This window comes from Phalacrocorax carbo, chromosome 23 (assembly GCF_963921805.1).
Source record: "Phalacrocorax carbo chromosome 23, bPhaCar2.1, whole genome shotgun sequence".
NCBI classification, from domain to species: Eukaryota; Metazoa; Chordata; class Aves; order Suliformes; family Phalacrocoracidae; genus Phalacrocorax; species Phalacrocorax carbo.
In genome coordinates, this window is record NC_087535.1 from 2932161 (window position 1) to 2955909 (window position 23749).

A 23749-nucleotide genomic window follows, 5' to 3' on the forward strand; every position below is an offset into this window, starting at 1 on the left:
TTCCTTCCTCCTCTCCCCGCCTCGCTTCGTCCGCGGGCGGGGGCGGCCCTGCAGCAGCAACGCCCTCCCCTCACGCCGCCGCCGTCCCCTCACGCCGCCGACCGTTGGCCGCCACCTCCCCGCCCGCCCGCGCTCCCTTCACCTCACCTCAGGGGGCGGGCGCGGTGGCGGCGGGGCACTGGCAGCCCTGTCACCGCCGGTATCCCGAGGGGCGGGACAGCCCCGTGAGGCGAGGCGAAGCGAGGCTCGGCTCGGCGGGGGTCGCCCAGCCGGGCAGCGAGCGGGGCGGAGGGCGAGGAAGACACTCCCGCCGCAGGTGGGACCGCGCAGGCGACACCACAGCCGCTGCCTCCGCCCGTCCGCCCCGCCCCGAGCAGCACAGCCGAGCCCGGCCAGCGGGACCCCCCCCACCCCCCAAACACCCCTCTACACACACACACACACGCCCCCGCCGCGACAGCGGAGCCCGATCGCTTGTCACGACAGCTCTCGCGAGAGCTGAGGCGACGAGGGCAGAGATGACCCAATATGGAACCAGCGCGGCGGCTTCTCGCGAGAGCGGCGCCGCGGGGAGGAGGCGGGTCTCTGGGGAGCGCAGCGCCGGGCGCTCCGCGGGAGCCTCCTGAGGGAAGGGCTTCCCTTACAGCGCGGGCGGTGGTTCTGCGAGGCCCTGCCCCCGTTTCGCCTTTTCACGGGCCCTGCTTTACTTCCCTACGCAGCCCCTGAGGGGGGGACACGCTCAGAGTGTGCTTTAAACCCTCAGGGTGTGCTTTAAGTTTTTTTAAAAAAAGGAAAATCAGTAAAAAACTACTCTAAGGCACGGCTTCTGCAGGCCCAGGGTAACTTGTCAGGGTCACTGGTGTGTATACTTCAGGCTAAGCATAGCTCTAGTGCTTCTGGAGTCTTACAAGCTAGCATTAATTGCTCTTGTAAACTTCCTAAGGACACTTTGTTCCCTTCCAGGGGCTTCAAGCCAGCAGCGACAGGGGAAGCTAAGCTTGCTCTGCCCAGATTTCCCAGTGTCCTGATCGTTCTCTGTGTGTTTGGAGAATAAACTGTTTCTCAATACTGTAATAGCCCTGGCAGTATCAACGATACGTACTTGCTTTCAAGTATGTGCTTAGGACTCAGTGTAAGTTACTAAGTGCTGCAGGTTAAGCATGTTTTGGAGCGGAGCCCAGGGTGTCTTCGCCAGGTACTAAGTACAGAATGTCACAGCAAATAAATTGTGGTAGGGATTTGTGTTTAAGGCCACTTAGCTTTTGATCTCAAGCTTGAGGAAGATGAGTCTCATTAGCAGTACTGTGCAAGACCGGCACATTCTGAAAGGAATATGGGCATTAAAACATTTGGCTTCCCATGTCAAAACCCTTCTCTTTCTCTACACAGAGTAACAGAGTGGGACCCTGTCCTGTCCTGTGAGTCATGATTGAAGCCCAAATAACAGGAGTGAACAGCTGAAAGTTACCACTGCATCTAAAAAGTAACTACTTTTTTGGCGTGCTGGGGTTTTTCATTTCTTTAATTTGCAAACTCTAGCTTCTTGGTTTTCCTTGTATAATCTTGCTTTGAAAAGGTGATTTTGCTCAAAGATGTCACAAACAGCTAAGTCTTAAAAAGCTTGTACTAGGTATGAAAAGCTAATGAACAAAATGGCTCTTAAACTCCTCTGTGGAAGACCTTGATTTATCTCCTCTGCAAAAAGAGGGAGAAACTGTGCCCTAGGGATGTAGTGTGTTTGAGATATGCCTACTATGAGCACTGTCTGTGCTTCGGAATGGCTGGGGCGTATGTACGTGTTAGTAGATAGGTCTCACAAGACAGTAAATACTGTGCTGGAGTCCCTGTTGCTGTATCAGAAGCAGAATATCTCCATGATGCAAAGCACTAGACCTGTACACACTGATCCTGATGGTTCAGGAAATGACATATGAGGAGAAAACTTAAATCCAATGAATTTTTTTGCAGGTTTTGATATTGTAAACTTAGATTGCATTCTGAGTAGACTCTCAACTGCTCACTCACAGCCTTTTTATATTTCCTCTTTTATTTCTTCGTTCTGCCCATAGCAAAAAAATATGTTCCTGCATGTCACCACCCTTCTTAAATGTACTTTCACTTGGTAGTTCTGGATTTGAATTTTTTTTCTGCCTCAGCTGTCAGTATGAAAACTTTGTCTTAGATCTGCTCTTGCAGCAGACCTTTAGTTACTCGGTAGTCACTTTGGGAACTCACAACTACTCTGAGTGATGGTGGTTGAATTCAGATCTCCTTCCTGATATTAAAATTGAATGGGAGTAATTTTAGGGATTTGAAAACCTGAATGGTATCAGACACCGATTTTATACAAGAAGTTGTGGCATTTGTACGGCCTCAGGTTTAGCTGATTCAGACTAATCCTTTTTCCTCCAGGATTGGAAACAAGGAGAATTCAAATGGTTTCCTCAGCTGTGGTAGGTTTGTGGAGAGGGATTGTATTTAGTTCCCTAAACACAGGCCTGCTTTTGCGATCACAAAATGGAGGGGATTCAGGCTGATTTTTCCTACAGAATGGGAACAAGGCAGGTTCCAAAAGGACCCAGTGTTCTTACAACTGATTTGGCAATTGATTTGTTTGGTCCTAAGAGCTGTATATGTTTCATGGATTTCAGTGTCCAGAGCTTTGTTTATCCCTGCTGTAACTACTGGCTTCACAGGAGTTACGTTGGGATGGACTGATCACAAATCATACTTTTTATTTTGGTTTTAGTAGATACTTCAGTCAATGACCCTGTTTCTTTCTTCTAGTCTCACTGCCAAAAAAGAGAGCGTTCACTGTAGTCTCCAGCCTTTGTTTTTGACTGACTGTGATCAGAAGGAAAATACAGCACTAGACAACAATACTGTTGGTGCTTTCAGGCAACCAGCATCTTACAGGGTCTGAAGAGAAATGCAGACTGAAGAGCACTTCCAGGCATACTTTGAAAGAAAACTGTCCTCCACCTTGGGTGGAGCACTACAAATCCCTCGGAGGAACAGACAGCTACAGTGCAGGTGAGTTCTATGCCAGGGATTTATCAGGTGTAAAGATACGAAGGAGACTCTTCAAGCCCAAGTGTAAAAAAGGTGCAAACTTTTCCACAGCTGTAATTAAAATGCTGAACTGCACTGATCGATAGCCAAAGTAGAAGACCCAGTTACAGCAACTCGTGCCTGAAGTGAGCAAGATCAGCTTAGTGCTGCACTACCGAAGTTGCTCTTTGCAATCTGTAAAAGTGTCTGTTCACCTCAGGACTATGATAGTGGGGGGGGGGATATGCACTGTAAAGAGAAACTGCCAAACTGCCAGTAGTTGTTGTTCCTTCCAGTGTTTCCCTCAGCCCAGCTGTCAGCACAAACTTTCATTTGTTTTTTTTCTGATTTGTGCCTTTTGATACTTTTATCTCTTAAATTTCAAGAGCCTTTTTCTGTTCCCTCTTAGCTGGGGACGTGTAAAGTTGCATAAAGGTATGACTGAGACTGACTGAACTGCTTTGGCATTATTTGGGAGCAATGTTCCTGTGTTCTTTGAAGAGAACGGTGAGGCTAGGGTACTGATAAAGCACTAATGCTTCCACAGCCTCATTTTCCCATCTGCCAAAATTCTCTTTTGGGCATTATACTGGGAGTAGAATCATCTCATCTGCCAGAGGAGCCCTTCAGGCTCACCAGAAGGCAGACTTTGTTGGCAGCGTAGGAGAATTCCTGATGTTCTTCCGGCAAGGCAAATAAAATAAAAAATAGAAAGCCCATTCATCGGTCCCCTTCTAGTTTTGTTTGACTATGAATACTCTCAGTTTTCTTTCTGAATCTCTTTTTGGATGTGGAGTGGACTGGCAATGGTTATGGCTGTGTCTACTCTACGAAGTCCTCCTAAGAAAGTAAATACAAAATCTCTGATTCATCATTTATCTGGGCTTTGTTTCAGCATGTATACTGAACTAGACTGAAACTTAAACTGTTGTTTTGAGACCATGCAGGACTTGAGACTCAAGTCTAGCTATGGGTGAGGTTCCACAAGGTGTGGTGAGCTAATCTAACATCTTGCTGCTGCCAGAGGGACAGGGCCACACAGGGAAAGGAAAGTAGGGGGCCAGACCTCTCTCGTTTTGTATAACTAGCTCTTACATCAGCTCAGCTATGTGCAGGACTGCAGCCTAAAACTATGGGTCATGTCTAACTTACGCTGCTGTAAAGTAATTTCCTGATGATAAGTGAAGGCGAATGGTGCCATAGTTTGAGTTGCTTTTGTGTTTTCTAGTCTTCATTCACCATGAAGACTTGTCATCGAGATTAATTTGTGTAATAGTAAGATCCTTTAGATTGTGCAATAGCCTTCTGTTCTAGCGCTTTTTATATCTTAAAAAAAAAAGTAAGAAGGAGATTGGATGAAGTCCTGGAGACAGAGAAACAAAATTACTTGATGGAAAGGGTTGGATTGTGTATGATTATGACATGTTATCTTGAGTTAACAGTCTGTCCACCCAGAAACCCTTGGTGCAATAAAATAAGTCTTGTCCAGAGATCAAAGGGAGAATTTTGCTCTAAATTCATAGCTAATGAAATAATATTATCGGCAACTTTATCATTGCACTCAATGCTTAATAAGAAAATCTCTTTATTCCCTCCCCCAACTTGTTGTTTAAGAACGGTGTCTGCCTTGCTTCCTCATACTCTTTTCCCTGTTTCTTCTCCACTTCCCTATCTCATGTGTTTTCTCTGTTCTCCATTTTCTATCTACTTGTCAGCCCAGTGCGTAATCACCTTGGACAATAAAATGATGGAAAGGGACTCAGCTCTATAACGTTAACTGGGGTCGGCCCGCACAGCCACTGTTCAAGGCTGCCAGAAGCCTTGGGCAGACACTACCTCACTTATATTTGGTTTGTAAGTAGAAAATCACCAACATTGCCAGGAGATAAAAAGGGGAAGAAGGAGTGCAGGGCCATGGGGTTAGTCAGAGTCTACCTACTGGAAATTCTGATTCAAAAACTTCTATGCAAAATAAATCATGTAGGTCAAATCCTGCTTGCATCCCCTTATTAAATAATGTAATGCAGGAAACAGTGTGCTGTTTTTTGGGAGGTGGGATAGGCTTGTCTCTTCCCCCCCGCCCCGGAGATGTAGCATTTGTATGTTTTTCTTCAAGATCAGGACAGGAGGAATCAAAATACCACCTCCTATTTTTCTGTGGTGTTAAAGAGGTCAAGTAATTGATGCATTCAGCGCTCCAGGCTCCAGCACGGATGGGCTATCATATGAATGGCACACGGAGTATTTGTGATTCATCTGAATGGAATGCAAAGGCATGGGGGTGCCTATGTAGGATTCATGTTATGTGCCAGCTGGATCTGTGGAAGGCTAACGCCTGTGTGGGTTTGCAGTATACAGTGCCCGCAGAGAGCTAACCGTAGCAGCGTGGCTTCTGTGCCTGCAGAGCACAAGGCCACGCAAAAGTGCTGCAGAGATGGAGAGTGTAAAAGCCATTGCACGTAGCTTAGCTTATCTGATTCTTTTCAGCTTCTCCTGGGGGAGGTTCAGAAAGATCACACTCAGGATGTTCCCTGTCCTGAACTGGCTGTTTTCATATCGGTTCAGAGAATGGATCTTGAGGGATCTACATGCAGGCCTAAGTATTGGGATGTTTCAGATTCCCCAAGGTAGGCAGAAAGAAAAAAACACTGTAGATTCCTTTTGTATATCATGCTTTTCATAATCTATCTCCTGTGTATGTTTCTGTTCATTCTAATGTCATCAGGTTATGTGGGAGCTTTAGTCTTAGAAGTTCCTTAAATCATTAACCCATTTATTTGCATATTTGCAGAACTCCTTTTCTGTAATCAGATGTTACATGGTGTAATTTCGAGGACAGGACGCTACTTTTTTCATAAAGATTCCCTCTAACTCAAAATATAGACTAATACCAGCGTTTTCCTATATTGCAAGCAAAATAACATGGTCTTTAAAGTCCACCTTGCACAATCAGGTCTGTTAGATACCCCTATGCACAGTCGCCCCACTAGTAGGTGGGGTGTTCTGGCTCCTTGTCTAATTTCTAGTTAGCAAGGGCCCATGTTGTAAAATAACGTTGGCTTTTGTCACTAACTGGCCTGGCTTTATCAGGGCCTGAGTTCCCTGAAAAACACTCTGTGGGAGTTGAGTAGCCATCTCGCTCACTGATTTGGCATGTTGAGACCCAAACTGGAAAGTGGCAGGGAGAGTAAGCAAGACCAGCGCTCGTGCTTCTATGTGTGGTGATTCTGTGAATAAATATAACGGGATTTTCATAAGGGTTGGCAGGTTTTCACCTGCAAAATTTTACTTAAAAATAGTAACCAAAGATAGAGAGCCTTCCCAATTTGCTTGACTTTAGAAACAGATTTTTGCTTTCCAGGACTTTTAGGAGCCTGGCTGACCAAGTTACCTCTGCCAAATATCAATGGCTTCCTTTCTGCGTTCTGCTGCTCGATGACATATGTTATATTTGGGACTTCGCATCATATCTCAATTGGTGAGGTTTGTTTTGTGCTGTGAAATGTTTATATGGGCCTTAGAGTCCTGTAGACTGCTGCTTCAAAATGCTGCTTCAAAAAACTGGCGAGATGTCCTAATCTATTTCATCTAATATGCAGATGTTATTTAGGTGAGAATCCAGACCCCCAGATTCTCAGTTCATTGTTGTTCCACTTCTGCAGCTGACCTGTGGTGAGAATTTCACCCAGTCAGTCAAGCTTCAGCTGCGAGGTCCTTTGTATCCCCGAGGATGTGAGCTATCACAGACATCTGCGCGAAGGAGATGGCTGGAGTGTCATGGAGGCGTCTCCTTCATAAAATAAAGGACCAGCACGAACTGCTTCACATTTGCCCCCAGGATGTTACTGTAAATTATGATTTGGCTCCTGGTCTTCTACATGCAGTTTCTTGCCATGACTGAACTCTTGGTGGGTTTACATTGTTAATTTGCGCAGAAGCTAGATTATTAAAATGCTGTTTACATGTGAGAAGGCCCTTCACATTATCATAATGAGTGGGTACGTGGAGCTCTGGCCTCTTAGGTAAATTGGCAGTTGTTTCTCTGGCTGACTATGTTTTTCAGCCTTTCTGGCAGCTCATTGTAACACATCAATATTTTGTGCTTTACATGAAAATCTTTTTGTTGTGCATCGGACCAGCTGAAGACTTCACTCGTAAAATGGTCGGAATTTGAAATTTTCAGGCAGGACTTTGGAAATTTTAGGTACTTAGAAACAGTAAAAATTTATTCTATATGTGGATTATATATATGGATGAAAACAGACTCTTACACTGCACAGACCGATGGCAGAGGCAAGAGATGGGCGTGTGGTTTTAAGAAGTCTTCATTGCAACATTTCATGCAGTTCCATTTTCTGTTCTCTTTCTGTTGGTTCCAGGCTCATTCAGCATCCTAAATGTGGTGGTGACAAACATTCTGCAGACTCTTAATTTCAACCAAACATTGTCCTCTAATGGCTCACAGGACAACTTCTCAGACCCTACGTTTATGAAGGATTACATGGAGGCCTTGACACTTACCGCATCAATAACATTTTTGACTGGCATCATTCAGGTAGAAGATGGATCTATTTTATATCCTTAATGATGCATCCTTATGTGCATTCTTTGTGCAAATGTAAGAATTGTTACTGCTTGCATATTCTTACCACAAATACTAAGCTCAGCACATTTGAATATGTGTTGTGCAAAGTGAGACAGGAAGGTCTGTCTCTTCCTCTCATGCTGTCTGAACAAGTTAAGATTCATGTGTCCATGATTAATATGTGTGAAGTAAATTATTATTTTTTGTGTTGACCAGTTCTGCAGTATGTTGACCCTTAGGTAGTCCTGCATAACTGCACACACTTGGTGTAAAGTGCTCCTATTTTGGTTTGGCAGTGTCTTACTTAATTGTGCATAATGAAAATAGTGTGTTCAAATAACTATCCATCATGTATGGCAGCGAAGAGTCATGCTCTTCAAATATGAAAACACGAAGGGCGGGTTTAGACACTGATAATTATATCACATCTCACTTCTCGTTTGTTCCATACAGTTGCTGCTGGGCTGCTTTTGCCTGGGGTTTGTAACAACATACGTGCCAAAGACTCTCAGTGATGCTTACCTCGCTGCAGCAGCATTGCATGTCATTGTGTCACAGTTTACCTTTATTTTTGACATAATGCTTGACTTCCATAAGGGACCCCTGGACATTTTCTATGTGAGTAAATTCATTATTAGCCAAAGAAATGCATGCTTCCTGGAGGGGAAAGAAAAGAACAGGTTCAGAAATTGAACTCAATTTCAACCTAAGCTAGTTGCTAAGGGATATTTGTTTGTGCAAGTCTCAGCTGTGGTTTAATTCGCCTCCCTGTTGTCTCGAGGAGCGTATGGAGCTTATCATGTGACATGCAAGGGGAAAAGTCTGTGTGCATATTTTTAATTACTGATGTAGCTCTATAATATATTTTCAGCATGTCTATAATTGGCTAGAGGAAAGGGTACTTTTTCCTCAGAAGGTCATCATGGGCAAGCTATTGGGCACACAGTATCCTTATCATCTCTGACAAAGCAGCAGCAGACTCCAAGCTAAAGAGAAGTTAAAGCTAATTCATCCTAATTTACTTTAATAATGTCAATCAGACAACTTGAGAGAAAGGTCGTGTAGAAGAGGGAAGAATGACAGTACTAGATCCGAGCTATTTGTGGCCGTGTTTTCTCTGCAGATACCAACAGATGAGAGAGATTTTTTACATACTGATTTGCTCTTAGCATCCCTCTTCGTCTAACTGAAGATACCACCGTAGCAGAAGGGATGAGTTTAAGTGTCAGGGCAACCTGTGCCCATCTCCTGGAATATAAAAGTAGCTGTAGTATCTGCTTCTGATCCTCTTTGTGATGATTCTTTTTCAGAATCTATTTCATTTCTTCCTGGCTCTCCCAAAGGCTAACGCCACCAGCATATTGCTATTTTTGCTTAGTATGGCCGCACTACGACTCAATACATCTATCATAATAACTTATAAACATAGTCCTATTGCATTTCCTATGGAACTTCTCTTGGTAAGTGATCTTCAAAATGCCATTTGATAATGGAACTAACATAGAGTATAATATACTTTATTTCAAAGAACATTTCGCCTATGACTTCAAGATGCTGTTACATTTACACATGGAATCTTTGCTTAAGTCCTTTAGATACTCCTACAAGGTTAACTGTCTTTAGATGGATTGTGTACAGTTTCAGGAGTTTATGCTACATAATCTCTAGTATTCCTTCTTGTTTTCTTTCCCAGATTGTCACAGTCACCATTATTTCTAATCACATTCATTTTCACGCTGAATCCAGCAGTGCTGTGGTCAGTATGATTCCTCAGAGGTTAGTAATCTATGCTATTTATGAGGTTGTACTTTTGAGATACGAAAGAGATGTTTCAGCCTGTTCTTGAAATCTGACATGGGATGACTTTTACTGGGAAGTACAGCTAGAGGAATAACTCTTCAAGAATTTTAATTGAATCATTATTTCCGAGCATATGCAGAATTCAAGCTACAGTTTTCTGTATTAGATCCAGGCTTTATTAGCACACAGAGGAAGGAATTTGCATTTTTTGTGAGGTGGAAGTCTTACAGATTGAGAGCATCTCCTGTGGGGTGCTGGATGCCTCTGATGATGATCTTGGGTTTGGAGCTACTGTGGACGGAGCTCAGAACAAGTCTAAACATATCTGTTCTCTGATCCTGTAGGTTTCTGCCTCCTACACTGCCAGATTTCTCAAACCTGAGCAAGATCATACTGCATGCCTTCTCCCTTGCTATTGTAAGCTATTTCCTTCTTGTTTTTGTTGGGGAGAGGTATGCTTCACTTCACAACTACAATATTGCCAGCAATCAGGTGAGAACAAAACCACACACACTTCTAGGCCAAGAAGCAAGCTGAACTCAACTTGCAAAGCCACTAATGCTCTGACAGTGGTAGAAATGCAAGGACAGAGTGAATATGCCAGATGATGGTTTTGTAGCGACTTGTTACCCTTCCCTCCGGAAAGTGGATGTTATAACCCAATAATATGAAGGACAAAGGACGCCCTCTTTAACCAAGAGGCCTTTGTACATTCCCAGTGATCGGGATGAACCTCGCACACACACAGTGCTCCAACTTGTCCCTGAGGACCATTGCTGTCATGAATCCATGAAGCTATAAAATCATGATAAGTTAACAGTTGAAATTGTAAATGGCCAGAGCAGCTGTAGTTCTTCTCTATATGTGGCTGCTATCCCAGTGTGTGGATTCTCTGCCGAGAGTGATTGCTCTGAGAGGCTTTTAAGTTAAACCTGTGTTGGTTTCCAGTGTGCTAGAGTTAGTAAGCATTAGGTGTTTTGCACTACTCCATGTTTAGCTTGTTGTGATGGCTTTGGATCTTTAGGATGGAGCTAAGCCAGTGAGGAAGCTGGCTCGACTTCTCAAAGCCTTTGGGGATAAATATAAAGGCAATGTCTTTTCCACTCAGCTTTTGTCCAGGTGTATTATGCTGCATGCTGAGATTTGCCACATGTTAGCTTGGAAGTCAGTGCTTCATAGCTTTGGGGTTCTAAGTGGATTTCTTTGAAAGAAGGAACTGAATTTTTGAGTCCATGAGATCCTCAGCTGTGCAAACTGTATGCCTTCTAAGAGAGCTCATTTAACTGTGGGAGACCTTGCTTTCCAGAAGGTTTCCTGAGCTTAGCAACACAGATGAGCAACCAGCAAGTGTGAGCAAAAGGAAGGGACTTCCTGATAAGCTACTTCTATGAAGATAAATAATTAGTTTGCGGTTTTCTCTGCTTCCGTTCCTGTTTTACAGGAGCTGATAGCTGTGGGGCTATGCAATATTTGCAGCTCATTTTTCAAAAGCCGTGTTGTCAGCTGTGCTATTTCTGGAACTGTCATTCAAGACAAGACAGGTGGAAGAACACAGGTGAGCTGGGCTGGATTTGTTAAGCTTCCAGACTCCCATCTAAAACCACTGTATTCTGAGTACAGGTTGACATTTAACCTAAGCAATTTGTGAGATATAAAGTTCCATACTCATGCAACATGAATTCAGATTCCCTCTCTGTGTATATTATGTACTACACTTATATGATATTTACATCACACGATGTGCCCTGAAGGAAGCCAGGATCCTATGGGGAGAATAGGATATGTTCATGCAGTTTAAAACTGCATTTTAGTGAATATAACCAAAAAGCCAAACGGAAAATTTGTTCACACACCCTTAATTCTGCCACTTCTTCCTAACTTCTGAGTACTTGACTTTGTGATCTTTTTTTCTTAGGGGGGAAAGAGGGTGTAATATGTAATGATAAAATGTAATAATGTTTTTATCATACCTCTTAACTGAATGTCTGTACCTGCTTCACTGCATCACAGAAATATTTTGTTTAATAAAGAATTTATTCCAAAGTCTGACTTGCAAGAGAAGTATCTTATTACTAAGGTGAAATTACCAAACCAAAATCCTGCATTGTTCTGTTCTGCCTAAGAACAGTCCATTTAGAAAAAATTTATATCTACAGAGAACTCCTGCAGCTTGAGTATTCTAGAATTTGTACCGTGCGTTGCACCATACCTGTTGGTGGCATTACGTGGGCCATACCTATGTGTTTAGAGAGAAGTAAGGAAATGGTTCTGTCAGGCCTCTCTAATTAAGTATTTCTGTTCAGTTAGCAGCAGCGATTGGAGCATCTATGATGCTGGTGATTGCGCTGAAACTAGGACACTTTTTCCGGATGATACCTAATGTAAGTGAACCTGAAATAGTTATGGCAGCAGTCTACTTACTTCCTAAGCCTAAAATGAAGATTTTTCTGGGACAGTTAGGGATTATATCATGCGCTAGAGTTATTTGTTTCAGGGATGGAACCCTGAAACCAAAATAAAATAATGACTTTAAACTCCTAAATTTCAGCAGGCTATCGTATTAGGTAATAAATATTGCATCTCTCTCCCATCCCTCACTGATCAGTACATGCTAAAATGCCTTGGCAAAAACTGGACTGAAATTTCCCTGCCAGCCTCTATAATTTAAACACTTTTGCCCTCACACCTTCCAAGCTTTTGCACACCTCTTTAACAAATCCATGAGTTCCCCTCTTGTATCGGTATAAGTAGTTCCAAGACAGGTGCTTCAAAATCTTTAGTGTAAAGATGAAAATAAAATCTTACAAATGGAAATTTGGGCTTAGTGTCTCTGACTCTAGCTTGGTCTTTGAGGTTTATTTTAAAATCATATGGACTCTATACTGCCTTCTGTGGATTTTGCATTACCAATGTGCCTATAAACATTTCATTATTGTAGGTTATTCAAAGTACTCAGTTTTCCACTTTGCCCTTAACTTTTTATCTAGACTTTCTTTTTTTCTGTAAGTTTTCTTAGGGAACCACTGACAGAGCATTACCTCTTGAGTTTTTCCTGGCTTCTTTGAAAGATGGGAGAATTAATCCCTTTCCTAAAACTAGCTGACAAAACAGAACTTAACCGTCTACTTTCCTTCAGTCTCCTTTTCTTTGCTTAGAAAGGCTGTTGCAACAAATGGTGTCAAACAACTTCCTAAATCTGGCAATGAACTACCCATGCTAACTGAAACCATTCTTTGAAACAACAACTCTTAGTTCTGTAGATAGGCTTGGCCTTTTTTCTAGTGCTGCAGGAGGTGTAGGGATTCGCTGAAGAACACTGTAATGGAAACTACACATAGCGTTTCAAGAGGAAGTCCAGTTGTATTGGCAGAAAGGATTGTGAAATCCAACAAGAAGTTACATACTACTTTCATGTTGGTTTGCAGATCAGAGGAGAACAGTCATCTATAAAAATTACGGAAATAAAGCTATTATAAGATTTTAATTTCAAGCAGTTTGTCTGTCACGGATATCTGTTCCTCAGCATGTTTGTGGTTGCAAGCAATAACAAACTAACAGATGCTGTTTTTCTGATTTGCACAGGGTATTCTGGCTGCTATTGTGGTATTTAACGTGCTCCCTTTTCTTGAAAAATTTCTGGACATCCCCATCCTGTGGAGACGGGACAAGTATCATTTTGTAAGTGACAAAAAAAAAGCCACCTAGGATGTGGGATGTGTCTTAAAGGCAGAAACTGATGTTTGGGGAGGACAAGGCAAAGCAGTGGCCGTTTCCTTAGAAAAGGGATCCATTGAAATATCCCCTGAAAGAACTGTATCGAAATCTCTACAAATCAATTTGCAATTAATTCTATACAGGGAAAACTGATTATTGTTGTTGCTTCCCAGATCCCCTGAGAAGGAAATTGTCTAGCTGCCAGCCAGGGCCACGTTCTCACATCGACTCTTGTGCAGGATTTCTCGTGAAGAGAAAGACCCCCAATATGACGTGGGTTTTGCTAATAATTGAAGGCCTTTTGAAAATTCTGGAGATTAGGACTGTGACTTGTGATCCTTGTTTAAAGTTACTTCTAGGACTGGGTTGATCTAGATGTGCCAACAAAGCTTTTCACGTTTTACCATTTCTAGCCGTTTTTTTTGGTCTGCTATTCACAAATGCTGGGGCTGAGTTGGAGGTCATTTTGCATCTTTTTACTGCTCATGTTCTCTCTGTCTCTTCTTCAAAGGTTATTTGGCTTGCAACTTTTGCTGCAGTGCTTTGTTTTGGTCTTGATGTCGGTTTAGCGATCGCCATGGGATTTACGTTCTTCATAATCACCATTAGGTCACACAGGTACTTGTAACTTCTAAACAAAACACCAGTTTTTAAGTAGTTGATGTTTTAGAGATAGTTATACATGTGACAATGAAAAGCTGTTTCATGTTTGTAAACGCTTCAGGCACGTACTTCTGGAGTCTCTCTAATGCTATCCCAAACTAGTAATCTGTGAGTTTATGGGCTCTGGATCGGTCCCTTCTGCAGGTGTACCGTGCTACTGAAGACTTGCCAGTGCAGGCATCAGCCAGGAGAGGTGATCTGTGTACACGCTTCTACAGGGAGAAAATGAGATGTTGTGCCTTTATTTCAAATACATTCCTCAATCTTCACTGTCATTTACCAAGTTGTTTTATCTTCTCCGTAAACTCAGTTCATGACAGACAAGGGAGGTTACGTCAGGCACACATTACTCAGTTTATTAGCTGTTGATCCAAACAGGAAAATCATTCATAAATCCAAGCCACACCTCATGAGATTTACCCTGATAGGGAGGTGCTTGTCTGAGTCGACCGAAGCCTATAGAATAGTGTGGAAAAAGGTAGGAAATAACTCAGTTGCTGCAAATACTGAACTGCTTGCGATCTGGTCCAGAGTGGCTCTGAAAGAATACCTTCAGGAAGCATTTCAGTTGCCACCTGAGACTTGCTGTATTACCTCTGCTCAGAGTTATCCTCTCGGGTTTGCCTTGGGATTTAATGAGCATTGTGAAAGGGCATTTCTGCAGCCACTGCTCAGTTAAGTATCCCCATTGTTCGTTCTACCTTCAGGGTATGTAACCGCTTATCAGTTTCCTACCAGTGAGAGCATTATGCTGACAACGCTCAAAAACGCTTGGGAAGTTATCTGCAAGCAGACTGCTTTGAACAGAGTGTCTTGACAACAGTTTTCCGTACACCAAGGCCAGCAACCAGCCAGCCAGCTGCATGTTTATTCCATCCTTGCCCCGAACTGACCAGAGCCTGCCCCAAACCCATGCAGCACCATTAGCAAAGCACGGTACCCAGACCAGGATATTTTCCTTCAAGGCAAAACCCTGCGTTAATGCTGCTACGCTACCCCTGGATCAGAGCTAGCCTATGTGCAGCCAGCTGTAAGCACAAGTTGTAGCTGCCTCTACCTGTCTGTGTAGATATATCTTTGAGGAGGGCTGTGGGGAGACAGAGAGGGAACATACTCCCTAGTGTAATAACAATAATCCAAGTGTTCCAGAGCTAGAAATGGACCATCACGCATTCTTGAGGACACCAGTGTAGCTGAAGGCTGTGTTTGTGTACTGTGCCCCTACTCAAAGAACCCTAATTATGAGTGAATAACTTTTTGTACTCGCACCCTCTAAGTTACAGTTGGTGTATCCAGTGAAGAGGAGAGAAATGGAGATCAAGCTTTTGGGAACAGATGGTTTTTCTCTGTTCTTTGTGAAAACCTAATAAACATCTTGTTTCAGAATGAAGATGGTGGTGCTGGGACAGATTCCAAACATGAATATTTATAGAAGTTTATCCATCTACAGAGCTGTAAGAGGAAACAAAAAAACAAATGTTCCATCTCTCTCTGTAATCCAGCTTCTTCCCTTAAATGCTGGGGGGTGACCACTGAGGCTCAGTTCATTTGATTTAAGACTTTGAAAACTGAAGAATGCTGAAGTGTCTGTAGCGTGAAGCGATTCAGAGAGCTAGCTCAGCCTGCGTGGGCCTGTGAGGCTCCTTGTGTCCACCTGTGCTGTCTCCACAGCGGGAGCTGCACTGCTCGCATTTCCAGAGCTGTCTGCTGGTTTTTTGCTGACCTGTTTTTCTCAGTCTGGTTTTGTCCACTCTACGTATGTTTTCACAATAACAACCGTGCATGTGCTAGACTGACTGACAGGTTCTCCCGGTGATGGGATAATAGGTAGGGCACGGGCCTTTTTAACGCATTGTTTTCAAGACCTGCGCCATACAGAATTAGGCAATACAGTAGTAGGGAGTTTTGCCTTTGCTGCACGGGTACATTCCCAATGCTGAAGGATTTGCAAAAAATGGAATAATATAAGGACAGGGTTAGTAAGACAGAGGTATAGTGTATGTTGTCTGTAATGAGCATTAAAAATAAATTGGTTTATTTTATATTAGAGCAGCCAACTGTCATCTGTGACAGATCTGCTGGAGGTCTGGTTTTAATTGCAAGAGATGCAGATTGGTTTATGGTAATTAGGCCCATGTTGCCAATGCCACTACCAGTATGCAGCGTAGTCAGCAATGTGAGCAGACAAGCTCTGTCCTTAGGGTAGGGCCTCACAGTCAGGAGGGGAAAAATAGTTTCTGCTAGGTACAGCCCTCAGAGATAGACTTTTGTTTTACAGGCAAGGGAGATTGAAGGTATCAAAATCTTCCAGTGCTGTTCTTCCATCTCTTTCGCAAACATGAATAATTTCAAAACCTATTTATTGCACAAGGTAAATGCCAATTTTTCACTCAGTAGAAGTTTCTAAGAGCCTCCACTAGGGAGATAAAAACTCTAATAAAACTGCCTTTCTTTTGCAGATGGACATGAAAGCAGTGCCTCTAGATGAAAGTGAAATGCGGGCTTTAATTTCACTTAGTCTTTCTGACGTTGCAGAGGAAAGAAAAGATCTTAAATGCTCTTGTGTCTGTGAGCGACCTCCACCACCACCTAGGGTCAGCTTTAAAAGTTATAATTATGTAGTCTGTTTGTTTGAGATGCCTGGTTTTATGTTACTGAGGACTGTGTTCTTAACTTGCCAGTACTGAAAAGGCTGTAAATGTTTATATAAAGCATATGTATATTTGCTGTATGAAAATAAGCAAACATTACCACTGTATTTCTTTACACATACTTTATGTGATAGAGCAGTAGTAGCTCAGCTTACTGGGTGAGTTAACTAGCAGTTGAAGTATTCAACATATCCTCAGCTGAAATAATTAATTTTGTCGGGTGCTTCAGTGGGGATTTTCTTCTTTTTCCTCACAGAGGTGAGAGAGTCCCTTGCTTATGAGGAATTTGTTCCACTGCCAATACTGCCAAGTGCAAGCACAAAATACCTCTAAGGCAGCTACGATTATCACGATTAGAGGATTTCTCATCTTTACTATAATTGGCTGCTGTGCATCTTCTAGAGTCACTCATATCCCTCTTTATCTGAATTTTCTGAATTGTCTTAGGCAATGAAAGGAACTTCAGGGTACGGACTGTCTTCAGAATATATTTTTCAAGGAGTTATACGTGATTTCTAAAAGCCACTGGATGAGAAGTGGGTTGACAGTGGTTTGGAAAACATATGTGGCACCAAGGTGCTTAGGAAGTGGAAGCGATAGATAATTTAACATCATCTGAAGTACAAAAATGCAGAGTGGCTTTTCCTTTCTTGCATTATAAAAATTAAAAAACACATTTGGAACTATTAAGAAAGAAAAACTGATTAAATTGGTCCATTCTGTGACCAGCTACCATACAAGAATGTAGATGGATCAAAGGTCTGCAGAACTCAGCCAGTTCTGTTGCAAAGAAAGGCAATGGCCATGGGCAATCTCTTTTTTCTTCTTTTCTTCTGAAAGGTAGAAGTAACAAGTCAGATTCCAGTATCACTGGCCATTTCAAGGTGTGGAAGTGTGAGGCACCACTGTACTATTTGGTGGCTGAAGGCACTCTGCTAACCACATCTGAGGCTTGCCTAAGTCACCTGCTACTTTGCTTACTCTGGTGGCTTTGTGCTGTATTTAATGTTATTTCAGATGTGTTTTTTACCATGAGAGAAGAAATATGTTATTTACAGTGCTGTCTTACTTGCAGCAAAAACTTTCCACCTCCTGGGCCCAGTTCTTCCAACCACTGGTGTACTCTCCATTTTCCATCTTAGATACCATATACAGAGAAACTGGTGAAGCGACATCACGCAGACAGCGATTCCTCCTCATCTTCAGTTAATTTGGTACATTGGTCTCAGTATGGAGACAAACTCAGCTCTCGGACGCTGTTGGTGGGAGCAGCCGAAGCGCAGTGTGCATCCCCAGGCTTTAACATGGGGCTTACAACTGAAAAGAACGAGGATGAAGGGCGAAGAGCTTGCCTTTCAGCAGGCTCTGCAATAGATAATTCCTCAGTGCAGTTAGATAAGGAAGAACAGCCGATGCATTTGCCATGTCCAGTTCACACCGTTATTTTAGACTTCAGCATGGTGCAATTTGTGGATTTGATAGGTTCAGAGTTACTGCGACAGGTAAGCAGCCGAGCGTAAACGTGAAGCCTAAAGTTTACCCAATGTCTTATGTTTCTTGCTAGCCTAAAAGGCTACGTAACAATCGCACATCTTCCAGTTGAACTTTAAGGGTGCGAGATTTAGCTATCGAGTTTCAGAAATTAATAAATTCCCATAAACCCACTTTTTTTTGAAACAAAAACCCCACTATCCATACAAAAGACATGCAAAAACCTGTCATTCATTGTCACCAGCTCTAGAATCATGTAAGCTAAAACCACATTTATAAAAATGTAAATTTGTTTTTTTCCATTTTGGCTGTTTATTTTTTCTTCTAGCTGAACACTTGAAAAGAATGTTCTTCTTTAGAAGTGTCAGATATAAAACTACCAGCTGTCTTCTCCTAGAGTGATTTTGTTGTTATTGCTGACTGCCTAATTAGCCTTTTCTTTGAAGTATGCCATGAACTTTTAAGTCTTCAAGTGGGGATCCTAGCCAATGGAGAGATATATTTAGCAAACAGAAATTTCGTGCCGCTGTGCTTCTCAGAAAGATACAGTTCCAGATGGATTCTTAGTCAGCTTCCTCAAACTCTGTAGCTCAACTCCAAAAGAATTTTCCTTAAGAACAGGTTAGACTAACACCTATTAGGAATAATTATGGACTGAGCTGATGTCCCTAAAATCCTTGAAGATTTATTTGCCTCACATTGAACGACCCTCCCACTGGGAAGGGTGGTAAAGTCAAAGTCTTTCCAGATTCCTTCCAGCCCCATATTCTGAAATTCTGTAATTCTCTGAAGTAATGAGTTTAATTGACTTTAAAAAAAAACAAACCTGCTTTGAGGTCTTGTAATTACAAAAGGTTGGGCATTGAGAAAACGGTAAGAATCTATCCCCTCTAAAATCCGATTCAACACTAAATTGATATAACTAAAAATGTTGGATCTGAAAATTGTGACAACCAGAATTACAGGTCATGCTTGAAAACATAGGTTCCTGTTCTCATTTACACGTGAGCATGGCATCTGCGTATGGAGAGATGTTTCAAGTTAGGCTGTTCCTGTGGGAACTTTTTTGTTTAAGTGAAGAAATAGCACTGTGTGTGCTGCGTGTGAAGTGCAGGGGGCCAGCATGGGGTCTGGCTGCGACCTGCCCTGCTGCTGGAGTCAGCAGTCAGTGGGATCTTGGACAACTTTTCGGTTTAGTGCTGAACTAAAAAAACAGGATTTGAGATACCGGAATAAGGGTATTCTTCAGAGATACAACACTACAAGGGAGGTTTTATTTCCCTGTTTATGTTTTACCTGCTAGTGTACTTGATTAACGCAGAATTGCTCTAATGCCTGTACGGAATTCTTTCCGCAGATCATCCATATGTTTCACAATATTGGCATTGCAGTCCTTATAGCTGCCTGTCACTGTGAGTATATGGTCTGCTTACTAATATTGACTTAGCTCCAAGGGTAAGTTTTAAACTTAAGTGAAATGTTTTATCTGTACTGCTTGGTGTGGTTTTCCTGCTTAATTTATTTTCCCACTTTTTTATAGCCTCTGTGATAGCAGACTTTGAGAAGAATGATTTCTTTGACAGCTGTGTCACCAAAGAAAGGTTCTTTCTAACTCTTCATGATGCTGTGCTGGCTGCCTTGGGCAAGCATCGAAAGCCAGATGAGCAAGAACCTACTGCAGAAGAGTTTGCTGAAGAACCACTAGCTGAACAGCAGAAGGTAGAATATTTAGCTTAACATTTACACCTTCATGTTAAATTATCCTGTCTGTAACTTAAACCTTGACCTGTGGCTGAGGAAATAGGGCAGAGCAGATGCTCTTTTGAATTGTCCAGTTTTTCATAGGTACTTGCCTTTTTGCGACGGATCGATAATCCAGTTTGTTCCTTTGAGTCCTGTGTTCTTAACTGGGGAAAGGCATCTCTGTGTGCAGGCTGGAAAGGCATCCAGCTGAGTTTTGCAGCAGAGAACGACTCTGTTGCATTTTAAATTGCTTCCAGTTCTCCGACAGAGCAAGTACTCTGCCAGGGCAGAGCAAAAGCTCCAAGTTTTTTATTTCCAGAGGTTACTGGAGCACCAGTTCCCTTGGGGCTGACTGGGGAAGTGAAGGGCATTGCTAGCTTAATTTCCTGAAGAACTGAAGTTTATGCACATGCTCTTTCTCTCAGTATTCTGCAATGATTTTTAAGCTCACTGGCTGTCTCAGCCAAGTTTGAATAGGGCAGATGGTTGCAAGTTCCAGGAAAAGCCCTTGTTCTGAGTAGAAGATTCCAGTAATTGCCCCACCTAGGGAAAGAACCCAGCCTTGGCTAATCATCCTATGTGTACCGCCAGGCTGCGTCCTATAGCTGAAAGAGGTGAGAATGAAGGCAAAAAACTATCCCAATCTGCAGGAGAACAGGGTTCTTGAGTTCTGCTGCTCATGGAACAACTTGTTAAACTCTTTTATCTTGGCATCGTACAGAATAGTCTAATGCAAGGATATTGACCTTCCGGACTCTCTCCCCCATAGAAAAAACTTCAATGAATGAAGTGACAGTATATATTCACCAATCTGCCATTAATGGCTGTTGTGGGGGAGCGCTGGGAGCAGCTCCCAGGCAGGAGATGACATTGGTTCCCCAGGAGCCCGCTCTGGGTGTGCACACGGGACCCACGGCAGCTCGATGATGTCAGCTTCGGCAGTCCCAGCTAGCTCATTTCCTCAGCAGCTGGGGATTTGGACTACCCTGTGCTCCCACGCCAGCATGGCCCTCTCGCTGCTCACATGATGTTGCCTTGGCATGGGAACTGCTCTTGACCGGCTCAGCAGATTGGCCACCCCTGGCTTACAGTAATGTTTGTGTATGTTGCAGGAAAGAAGTTTGCTCTTGAAGAAGAATAAAGATTTTTCCTCTGCAAAGAACTCTGACAATAAACTTCTGCACGAAGAGCCTATATCAGATATCTCATGCTCAGCCCAGAATAAAGCAGGGCCAAGCTCTCTCCAGCAGTATGACACTCCACCCCTTCAATCGGATTTCTACGACCCAGGCTGGGGGAAGAGATGGAAGTATACCAGCAATCCCTGAATTACAAGTGTTGGGGAATTGGGATTTCAGTAGAGAGGAGAAAGGTACAGTTAAGCAACAGCCTTTGATCATCTTTGTATTTTTGCTATTCCAGAGTTCTTAGACAGCCTGACTAATGGTTCCAGTAATTCTGTTGTTCTAAACAAAATGCAACATTTATGTTATTGCTTTCAAGCATTTTCAATTTCATTTTGGTATGCTACCCAGCAATGACAAGAGCAGAGAGATTTCAATGTATAAGATAACTCCTAGTTTTGTAGCTAATTCTAGCAAATTATTTGCTCTTGGTTATTGAAATTCTGTAGAAATTTAAATGTCCTAGCTTAGAACTTCTTATGTATTTATTGCGTGCTAATAAGTGAAATTAATCTGCCATGTTTCAACAGGTTACATGCAGGCAGTTTCATTATTTTCAGATATGTTTCAAATGATATGAAGCTTCAAAGAAAACATTTTATTATTACTCTTCAACACTTTGCTGAAGCTGATGTTGTCTGCACTAATGTAACATGGTGTCCATCCATGATTTCTGCCTCAGTCCCCTTCTAATCCACCAGAACTAAATCCCAGTTAAAAAAAGAGTATTTTTTCATGTTTTTGTAGTCCTTTACTGAAACAGTGAAGAATGGAGGAATGTATTCACTTTGTTCTGAAGAGCCAGGAAAATTATAGACATAGATACAGTTAGCACTTGGGAAAAAATCAACTTGGTTATATTTTCTGTAGATCAGCCATGGAGTTTGAGGCAGTAATATCAGGGCAGAGGTGTGAGTTAGGATTCTGCTGGAAGCAGAAGCATGTAACTGTACCAGCAATAGACATGGCAAGGCTTCATGCCCTCCTCTGGTGGATTATCCCGTGGCACAAACTGCCTAGCGTGAAGAGCTGCAGGTGTAAGTGGCCACCACCGCGTATATACACCATTCAGACCCTATTTTAGGGCAAAACTTGGATTTGAATGATGGATGCTTTGTGTACAGATCCCATGCTCTGGGCTAAATTTGTTAACATGTCAACAGCTCTAACTTTTGCTGCTGGGCGTTGTGTGGTTTCCGGATGTGCAGTAACAGCAGGATAGGTCCTCTGAACTCTGCTGCTCCTGGCTGCTAAATTTTAGCAATGATACAATGGCTAATAGGAATATTAATATTAAACTATCTGTAGTGTATTCCCGTGAGTTCTTCTAATCTTTTTTGTCATTTTTTCATTTAAATTCTTTTTGCTTCCAAGCAGTTTCTAGAGGGAAGCCACAGTATTGCATGTGTAAACTCCAATGGTAAAGGATTTTAGTGAACATGACTGTGTAGAGTTGCTTACCGTGGAGGAAACTGAGTCTTGGAACCCTCATACCTTTTGGATTGAAAGACAGGAAAAACTGAAAGCTGAAATGGTGTTGAGTAATTCTCAAACCACATATGCTTCCCTACATTGTTTTGGACAGTGGCTTCATGCCAAGCTCCTCTCAGCTCTCTTCAAAACAGAGTAATACAAAACCCATGAAAAGCCCTAATTTCCAGATTCTGCTGGCCCTCCTTCGGCAGCCTTGATTTAAGACGAAATGGCATTCCTAGCTGTTGGCACCATCGAAAGTCTCCATTGCAAACTTAAGAGATTTTTTTTTTTCTGGCTTGTTCCGCAAAGTTCTGAATCTTTCCTTCCTACCCCCATGACTCTGCAGAGTTGAGCACCAGGAGACAACTCAGACGTCAGTACATTAGCGTTCAAATTATGGGTATTCATGTTGCAAAACAAATATCTTGCTGAGAGGAAGTCCAGACAATCCTGATTGCTTTCCCTTGTAGCTATGCAGTGCCATAACTCAGCTCCCGCATATGTACACAAGGCTTCTGGGTTTAGCCAAGCACAAATCCCAGGACACGGGCCGTGAAGTGACAAAGCACGTACTTTATGGCCAAGGACTCCACCTATACCTCTAAAAAGCCACAGAAGTCAGAGTTCAAAGGCCTGTGTGTAATCGTGTGCTTGTAGGCAGCTTGACGTTCTCACCTGACCTAGTTGCAACAACTAGAGTTGTTTTGTGCACACAGCAACTTTTTAACATCCTTCCCAGCTAGTGCGATGCCGTGATGTCCTCCTAGCAGGGCATGCTGCAGTAACCCAGGCAGCTCTCCCACTGCACCGAGTTGGAGGATACAGATCCCCAGACATGCACATTATCATTGCAGACGGTGCAAAGTGTATATAACCATCCCCAACCCTGTTGTCGTTTTATTAGCACGTTATTGTGGTGCATAAGTGGCTGCAGAAGACATAAAGGAGGAACCTTGGGAGTCATGCAGAGTGTGGCAGAAGCAGTTCTTGGGGCAATGCGCCATGGTGTGTCACACTGCGCAGGAAGCTATGAGGAAGGACCAGATAAACCAGTTACGTATGACCGTAGTTCGGGGGCATTTATTCTGCTTTAAAAATTAGTGCCAAGCTGGTTGTGGAAAGATGTGTCTTGGCTTAGGCCTGGCTCAGCAGCCCTTTGAGCATGCTACCCCAGCCTGCGTTTTTCTACCCCAAATTAGAAGAGTCTGGGAAGAAACTCGGCAGGAGCGAAGATGGTCAGTAATATCTTGCTTCTGTAGGAGATCTCTGCGTGAGGCTCCTCATTCAGACCGTGGTGGCAGCTGCTGTTCAAGGGACTGTGATACCTCTCTGCACGCTTGCTTCGCTGTGTGGCTTTCCAAATCGGGCCGTGTGGCGTCTTTGATGTCCTC

At 42.8% G+C, this 23749-nt stretch overlaps 2 protein-coding genes and 1 long non-coding RNA gene across 3 annotated transcripts in view; all 3 read left to right on the plus strand.

Moving 5' to 3' along the window:
* Positions 1-231: 231 nt before the first annotated feature.
* LOC135316946 (uncharacterized) lies at positions 232-2929 on the plus strand. The gene is made up of 3 exons (XR_010376132.1): positions 232-316; positions 1390-1483; positions 2788-2929. It is a non-coding gene; the product is annotated as an uncharacterized LOC135316946 (long non-coding RNA).
* Positions 2930-2950: 21 nt separating this feature from the next.
* On the plus strand, positions 2951-19692 carry SLC26A8 (solute carrier family 26 member 8). Its single transcript, XM_064472458.1, has 17 exons — positions 2951-3033; positions 6413-6529; positions 7431-7606; positions 8090-8254; positions 8947-9096; positions 9330-9412; positions 9781-9928; positions 10878-10991; positions 11740-11817; positions 13019-13114; positions 13662-13768; positions 15198-15267; positions 16092-16184; positions 16273-16407; positions 17607-17966; positions 19313-19367; positions 19496-19692. Exons 2-17 carry the CDS (start codon positions 6487-6489, stop codon positions 19690-19692), a joined length of 2070 nt encoding a protein of 689 aa, XP_064328528.1. The 5' UTR covers positions 2951-3033; positions 6413-6486.
* A 1156-nt stretch (positions 19693-20848) lies between these two features.
* SRPK1 (SRSF protein kinase 1) overlaps positions 20849-23749 on the plus strand; it is a 32519-nt gene continuing 29618 nt past the window's right edge. The window contains exon 1 of the mRNA XM_064472255.1: positions 20849-21070. Within this exon, the coding sequence (XP_064328325.1) occupies positions 20950-21070 (121 nt within the window). The 5' untranslated portion in view covers positions 20849-20949. The remainder of the gene's footprint in view (positions 21071-23749) is intronic.

Bases quoted from the DNA above. Each gene is read 5' to 3' on its own strand.
- SLC26A8 (XM_064472458.1), top strand. From the start codon at position 6,487: ATGACATATGTTATATTTGGGACTTCGCATCATATCTCAATTG. The intron at 9,929-10,877 runs GTGAGAACAAAA...CCTGTTTTACAG, and splicing joins ACAATATTGCCAGCAATCAG to GAGCTGATAGCTGTGGGGCT. The intron at 11,818-13,018 runs GTAAGTGAACCT...TGATTTGCACAG, and splicing joins TTTTCCGGATGATACCTAAT to GGTATTCTGGCTGCTATTGT.